The sequence below is a fragment of the Mercenaria mercenaria genome, chromosome 8, assembly GCF_021730395.1.
Source record: "Mercenaria mercenaria strain notata chromosome 8, MADL_Memer_1, whole genome shotgun sequence".
In the NCBI taxonomy this organism is placed as follows: domain Eukaryota; kingdom Metazoa; phylum Mollusca; class Bivalvia; order Venerida; family Veneridae; genus Mercenaria; species Mercenaria mercenaria.
In genome coordinates, this window is record NC_069368.1 from 56,822,840 (window position 1) to 56,830,706 (window position 7,867).

The window sequence follows — 7,867 nt, forward strand, 5'->3', positions numbered from 1 at the left end:
GTGCCAGTCTATTGCATACACATACAATGTCCGTTTTAGTGTATGGCATTTGATATTATATGGATGCCAACTATCATATAACGTTTGATTTACATTGAATTTTGTTAATTTGTAGTTGTAAATAATAGCTGCAGTTTATCATGTCCGTATCTATAATGTTTCATCATATACTTTTCATATCTTTTTCATACTTTAACTTTAGTCTTTTAAGTAAGTAATCTTTGTAATAATGGAAGTAATAAGTGACGTATTTTAATCATGTGACGTATGAACTTAGTAGCACATATGTTTTGTATAAGTAGCACGTATTATTTATGGGAGCCTACGGAGGTATGGTGTACCCAAAGGAGCAGTTTTATGCCCTGACTTATTTGTTTTGCTATGGTGCTTACCATATGTTATATATTTTAGCTTCTTCCGCCAGACGATTTTACCTGGTGATGTCATAACCCGGAAGTACAATGCCCGAGGTTCACTTGTCTTCACTCGCCTGGATGTGATATTCCCAGCGCAGAGCTTTCGTCCCATGGTTGTGCTGTAAACCGCAAAGACGATGATTTTTGTTATCCTCTGAAGTCAGCTCAGGGATGCAATCACCTACCACCATAGGGAGCCAACACGGAATCAACGTATTCACGGTTTAAAGGGACTGAATTTAGAAATCTGTTTTGTTTGTGCTACTTAAAGTTCACAATTACATTAAAGACCTGTGTCACGTCAGATTAGAATGGAAGTATAAGAACTTTTGTATCTAGAGATACTGAATTTTTTTTTTTTTTTCTTTCTTATAATCAGTTTTTTTTTTCTTTTCATATCTATTCATTGTAAATAATCATCTTTTGTAAATAAATTTGTAAATATTGAAAAGGGTGTTGATTTGTTCTGATGGTTACTGTCGCCGGTACGGCCTTTCCTGTCACAACCTCACATATAATATATTTCAGAAGATTTTCGAAATATAAAAGAAATCCCAATACATTTTGCAACTTACGAAAATTTAGAATATCCTCAAAAGTTAGTATAGCATAACAAGTTTCCTCTAGTGGAACTGAGTTTTCATGTACAGTTTTAAAGTCGTAAGCTGGCATATACTACATGGCTTAATCGGCCGAAATCCATTTCCACCCTCCAAGTTAATGTGACCTTGTCCTTTCACCTGTTTAACCCAGAAAGAAAGAGGTAATATTTTCAACTGGAGTCTAATCATCCTGAAAGTTTGAAAGCCATTACTACTGTACTATCTGATTTAACGAGTCTGGAAACATATTGATAAGGTTATTCCGTTATACGTGTGGCTTTTGTAAAAAGGGCGTATAAAATCGAAAGTTTATTATAGAATTTAGGAACTTTTACTGTAACAAAGTGAGAGATAATTAAAACAATGTACTTGATTGTTTTAGAAAAAGTTGCAGGTATCAAAAACGTCTTAAAATATTTCAGTGGAGATAAAATACCTACAGTTTATATTTTAGATACTTTATCAGAATATATCAAGCAACTTAAAAGTTAAAGGTTAGGTGTCTGGTAACTGAAGCTAGGCTTGGACTTTGGTCTGGATGTCTAGTTATCGGACATATAGTCTGTCTTTTGGACGTTTGTTGTGACGTCAAAAGATCGATATATGCACTGTTTTACAGGTAAAAATTTGTAGTTTAGCCATTATATTTTTTTTATTTAACTTGATCATATACACTTACAGATGCGTATGCTTAGTGTTTATCTTCTAGATATTTTTTTGTTTAAACGAAATTATCCTAGCTTTTCTTTGTAATTTCTGACAGTTCTTTGCTAATGGTATATCCTAGACAAACTGACTGTCACTGAGAACCTGGCGCCATCCCCATCCAAAAAAAAGTTTTTTTCATCTTTTCTCACATTACTTACTATGTAATTTAATTGCAAACCATCTCGCCATTCCTACGTCTAAAAGTAGACTTAAATCTGTACATCTATGTCTGGTAGGTTGTCCTTGTTGACAAACAGCAATTCACTGTGTGTTATTTTAACATCCCTAATATTTATTTCGACACAAAAAAACTTACAATTTTCCTTGCAGAAAAGATTGTCACCAACAATTATTAGAACTCTTTAAATGTCGATCCCGCGAGATGTTTCGCACTACCATTTCTTTATTAAGTTAAGGTAACATTCCCATCAACGCGCAGCTAACAGTAGGAACTTTTGTAGTTAATCTGATTTAAGAAATAAATTATAGCAAAAGAGTGCTTTAACACTTTTGTGCACGATGGTCGGCTATACGTCGGGCGTAATAATTTCACGAGGGCGACGTATTACCGCCCAAGTGCCTAATATGGTCGCAACAAAAACTTTGACGTCACAGCACATTATTTAACGTGACGTCATTCTATCGTAAGAGTGTTTTAAAAGAGACAAGCATATTAGAATAACAGTTACAAAGCACTTTCTTAATCACTTGTCTTCGTATATCCAGGAGCGTAGCACGAGCGTACGCTGTTTAAAAAAATGACGAAAATAATGTGGTCCAAAAATGCAATAAAAATTGATGCCTAACCCGGATTAGGCACAAAAAGTAGTAAACACTGCAAATCAAAAGGTTAAAAAAATGAGTTTTTACTAAAAAAAATAAACAACAGTTACCTGATTTTTTCTATAATGCAGATACGGAATAATGATGGCGCGTTTGCTTTTGTATACACTATACAGTATAGTGACAAGCAACTTATGCATGACAGTTCTCATTTTATCGTTGTTTTCAATTAGTATCCGAATGATGTTTACAACCGGGATATTTTTAAAATGGATGTCGATGCAGTTTCTCCACCGTACAAAGATGCTTTTGACGGCACGACAGACAAGTTTACGTCAAGTGAAAAGCTCTAGCTGTTAACTGCTAAATGGAGCAGTATCCATTCATATAAGTTCCCTGCAGTAAATTTACATAGTCAATCCATGAATCTACACGCTACACAAAAACTGGATATAAAATGTATTTGTTTTTGCAAATTTAACAAATTCAAATGTTCGTGTCAGTCATGTTTGACCACACAACGGCACTTTCATTTTATTTATTTTTGCATAAAAACAAGTAAGGTCATGTTCATTTTTTTCTAATGTATACTTCTTATAAAAATAGCGCTTCTAGAAACTTTTGGTACAATTATTCATTGCAGTCGCTCCAGGTCGTTACAACCAAAGTATTTTGAGATTCGTTCTTGGCTGCACTACTCGTTGAAGACCGAAGGTGTCTTCTGCGCTCCATGTCATCTCTTTGCGGGAGATACGAAGTACCCACACTTAATCAGAACACCGTATCTTGATTGGAGCAATGTGTCAGCTGCACTTTTAAAACATAATGTGAACAAGCTGATAATTTTCTTGCCATTGAACGGGGGAAAAAGAAAGATATCGAATGTAGTTTGTCATCAAGTTTCAGTAGTTTAGTAGACAGAAATAGACAAATTCTTGTTGGCATAGTTGAGGCTATAATATTCTGTGGTAAACAGAACATTGCCCTTAGGGGACAAGAGGACGAGGCAAGGGGCAATTTCAGAGCCCTCTTAAGTCAGCAAGCAAAACACGACCCGATAATGAAGGACCATCTCGAGAATGGGAACCCCCGTTCGATGTATTTGTCACCACAAATCCAGAATGAAATCATTGAAATATGCGGATCAGTGGTTGCCGGCGAAATCGTCAAAGGCTGCAACTCATCTTTCTGTTTTGGGTTCATAGCTGATGAGGCGACGGATGCTTCACCGATGGAGCAAATGGCTCTATGCCTTCGCTTTTATGACAGTAGTAAAGGCTGCCTGCGTGAAGAGTTTGTCAGTTTTGCGGAGTGTGAAACAACAACCGGGGAATCGTTAGCAAACTCTTTCATCGAAAACCGGACAGCTCTTGGTGTTCACATTCCAAAGACGCGTGGCCAGAGGTATGACGGCGCCTCCAACATGTCGGGAAAACACAGAGGCGTTCAAGCACGAATCCAGCAACTAGTACCCAGGGCAGTGTACACACATTGTAAGGCTCATAGTTTAAACCTGGCCATAATACATGCTTCTGGGACTATGCATGCCAGAAATATGATGACAACAGTGCAAACAATATCATTTGCCTTTAATTATTCTGCCAAGCGTCTCCTTCGCTTCCAGGAAAACTTAGAGAATGATCCAACCAGCAGAGCAGAGATAGACCGGAGGACAAAATTGAAGTCGCTGTGTGAAACCCGGTGTGCTGCTAGATCTGACGCTTTGCATACGTTCCTATCGTCATTCAGGTAAATTGTGTTTGAATGTAGGGACAACGCATGTTTTTTCGTGTTATACCGTCTGCAGAATCCCGAGGGATTGGTTGGTGTCCGAGCGCGTAGCACGAGGGCACCAAAGTATCCCGAGGGATTCTGAAGATGTTATAACACGAAAAAAACATGCGCTAACACTATTCTAGCATAAAACGCGAATAAACGAATTAATGAATACATTATCCCTCAACGTCATTAAATTTCCATTAAATACTCGGGAATATCCGGGTTGTTTTTCACGTTGACGTCATTTCTATTTGAATAATCCATTTATAGGGCCGTAATACGTTTACGCTTTGCCACGGAACGTGCATTTATAAAAAGGTGTTATAACGGCACGTGAGCGCGAACATCTCTGTTAACACACGTTTTCTCTCCTTTAAAAACTAACCTAAAACGTGACAAGAACAGCAGTTTTATGCTAGAATGGTCTTAAACACAAAGGACAATGATGTATCTCGATTTGACTCAGTCCATGATAAATTTGTTGCAATGAGTATACTTCGAATTGAATAATTGATTGTATTTATATTATTTTTGAAGAATTTATAACAAAACGGCAATATTAATATAATCAAACATATTTCACATATTTCGAAAGTTCCTTTTAAATGGAAATACCCTGACAGTACATATTAACGAATGTTTATATATTGTTGTTTTATTTTTATAGAACGGTTGTAGCAGCTTTAGTCGAGCTTGCAGCCGACTATGGTGATGTAAAGGCAGCGGGATACAACAGTTCGATACGGACTTTTGGATTCATCGTGGCGCTTGTGGCTGTTGAGCATATCCTGAAAGCATTGTTTCAACTTTCGAAGATGCTTCAGGATAAGGAATGCGATCTAATTGAAGCAGTATCCGAAGCTCAAGTGATCACTGGAATGCTACAGGTAAATTATGCATGTATCTATTATTTAATATAAATATTTATAAAATGTAGATGTATACAAACGTATGTACATGTTTTCGTCGTGTCATCGTTTGAAGTTGGTATATAGGCAGGCGAAAATATTTTACAAGCTAATTCTTATTATTATGAAATTCGTGTTTATCCAAGTATTAAACTTTGCGCTACACCAATAATTTTTTGACAGGCTGAGCGAGCAGATGACGATGCGTGGGCTGCACTATATGACAAGTCTGTGGACCTTGCCAAGGATGTTGATGTCGACCCATCCATGCCCAGACACGTTGGCCGCTATATTCACATGCCCAATGCTCCGGCAGATACGCCTTCCCAGTACTGGAAAACCAACATGTACCTGCCTTTCATGGACAGTCTGCTACAGGAGCTAGATTCGCGGCTACTGCAAGGGCACGCAAGATACAAAGTACAGTTCCTTATTCCAACGAAGGTAAATCAATGATCATTTATGTATATCACAGATTATTGCTTATTTTACAACGCATTAATTTATTTACTAATTTTACAATACAAAATAGTTGATATGATGCCAGTGAGTGTACCTGAAATGTAGAGAACGATTCAGGGACACATTTCAAACTAACAAACAGTCGATACATAAAATAATTGCATTTTAACATGTACATTCATGTATTATTTAAGGTGAACCAATTGACAGACGAGCTGGTATCCGAAATATTCACCGAGTTCGAACAAGATCTACAGGTTGACGAGGCTACATTTGTCAGGGAATGTCAGCGTTGGAGCACGAAGTGGCGGATATCATCCCCCCAGAATTTGAGTACATTGGAAACGGCCTTATCGTCGGCAAAGGATGTCTCCTGCACGAATATTCGGAGATGTTTGTTGATTCTTCTCTGTATGCCAGTGTCAACGGCCACTGCAGAGAGGTCCTTTTTCACCATGCGTCGTGTGAAGACCTACCTGCGGAACACGATGGGAACGGAATGTATGTCGGGTCTTGGGCTCCTGAACATACACCGCGAGCGTGATATCAATGCAGAAGAGGTCGTAGATATATTTGCCCGGAAGAAAGAACGCCGACTGGCACTGTTGTTTCGTGTAAAGACACATTAAATTTATTTTTGTAAAAACCTATTATGTGTACAACATGAAAGTTGTCTACAGCTTTTAAATTTCAAAAATGCTATAAAATTATTTGTATAAAACGTATGAGAATTGTGCTTAGATCATTGCAGCAGAAGAACAGAACTCGTTAGTTCTGTCATTGTTAAAAATTTTAGACTTATAGAGGATATTACATGAGTGTCTCTTCATACTGAATTGTTGAAATGAGCTGAATAAATTAAGAGCCTCGCATTTTATTAATTTTATTCAACGGGTTTGATAAATTCAATGTGGAAAGTCCCAGATGTAATTCTTTTATCACATGTTAACTTTTCCTTCCGAAACATCAAAACTTCTTCTTTCTTTTACTTTATAAACAAATCACTTTGACCAAAGTCCCCTATACTATAAACGACGTCGACACCACAGATTTATTACACTGATGTATTATCATTTAAGAAATAATTTATAGCGAAACGGTGCTTCTATTTATACACGATGGGCGGTTACACGCCTGGCGTAATAATTTCACGAGGACGCAGCCGGAGTGAATTATTTCGAACGACGTATAACCGCCCGAGTGTATTAATAGCCTTATAACAACGTTTTGCTTTTTTTTTTGCTATAAATTATTTCGATCCTAATACGAAATTCATTTAGATCAAATATGACAGAACTGTTTCTTCGCGCATGCATGGCGCCAATTGTTAGGTCGCGCTTTTTGTTTTTATGCACGCAATGGTAATACGACTTGCGGAAGAGTTCAGTTTGGTAGCAAAAGATAACGAATTATTCTGCAAAGCGAATAACCAATTTAATATATGTATAAATTAATCAAGAGAGTTGTTCAATGTGACATTTCGTCTTAAACATGCTATTAAGTAAAACATTTTATCAAATTTGAAAGCACTATTTCTCGATGTATACATGGCGCTAAATATCACATCGACGTGACGTCAGTTTTGTATCGTTGAGATGATTAAAGCATTGTAAGTGATATTAGAATTTAATGTAATGGCTTTAATTCACTCCCGCGACGTCAAACATGTGATAAAACATATTATAGCACCTTATTATTATAAACGTATGATGAGTGATCCCATTGCACTATTGTATGTTAATAAATTGATCCCCGACACGAGACGCAACTTCGTTTATCTTTTAATACTTTGGTAACACAGCTGCAGTCAATAATACTTGTTTGCATCTTTCTATTCACAGACAGCCTGCGTATAACGGGGGCACATCTCAGTGTCTGATCGTTTATACAAATATATACCTAAGTAAACTTACTCGACAAAAACATTATACTTTTGATATACTGACCTATACCATGTTTTATTTCAGAAATAGATCTATATTAAAGTTTGTTCGCTTATATGTATAACAAAATCCTTGAAATTTGTTCAAAAATTATTTACAAAATGTACTTACAAATTTGGCTCAAAGTACTCCAGAATGCACCTAATAGGATACAGAATTCAAAATTTTTCCGGGGGAGCATGCCCCCCGAAATTTTTTTATAGAAAGATGAAAAATCTTTGTGCCTATGCTGATTTTCAGGCCAGCTACGCCTCTGATATCTAATG

The 7,867-nt window shown here is 36.8% G+C and overlaps 1 protein-coding gene across 1 annotated transcript; it reads left to right on the forward strand.

Moving 5' to 3' along the window:
* The first annotated feature begins 2,778 nt into the window (after positions 1–2,778).
* Positions 2,779–6,287, forward strand: LOC123565328 (zinc finger MYM-type protein 1-like). The gene is made up of 5 exons (XM_053549163.1): positions 2,779–2,848; positions 3,346–4,258; positions 4,956–5,175; positions 5,380–5,640; positions 5,853–6,287. The coding sequence occupies exons 1-5, from the start codon at positions 2,779–2,781 to the stop codon at positions 6,285–6,287; spliced, it is 1,899 nt and encodes a 632-aa protein (XP_053405138.1).
* Positions 6,288–7,867: the final 1,580 nt, after the last annotated feature.

Bases quoted from the DNA above. Each gene is read 5' to 3' on its own strand.
- LOC123565328 (XM_053549163.1), top strand. From the start codon at position 2,779: ATGGATGTCGATGCAGTTTCTCCACCGTACAAAGATGCTTTTGACGGC. The intron at 4,259-4,955 runs GTAAATTGTGTT...TTATTTTTATAG, and splicing joins ACGTTCCTATCGTCATTCAG to AACGGTTGTAGCAGCTTTAG. The intron at 5,641-5,852 runs GTAAATCAATGA...GTATTATTTAAG, and splicing joins AGTTCCTTATTCCAACGAAG to GTGAACCAATTGACAGACGA.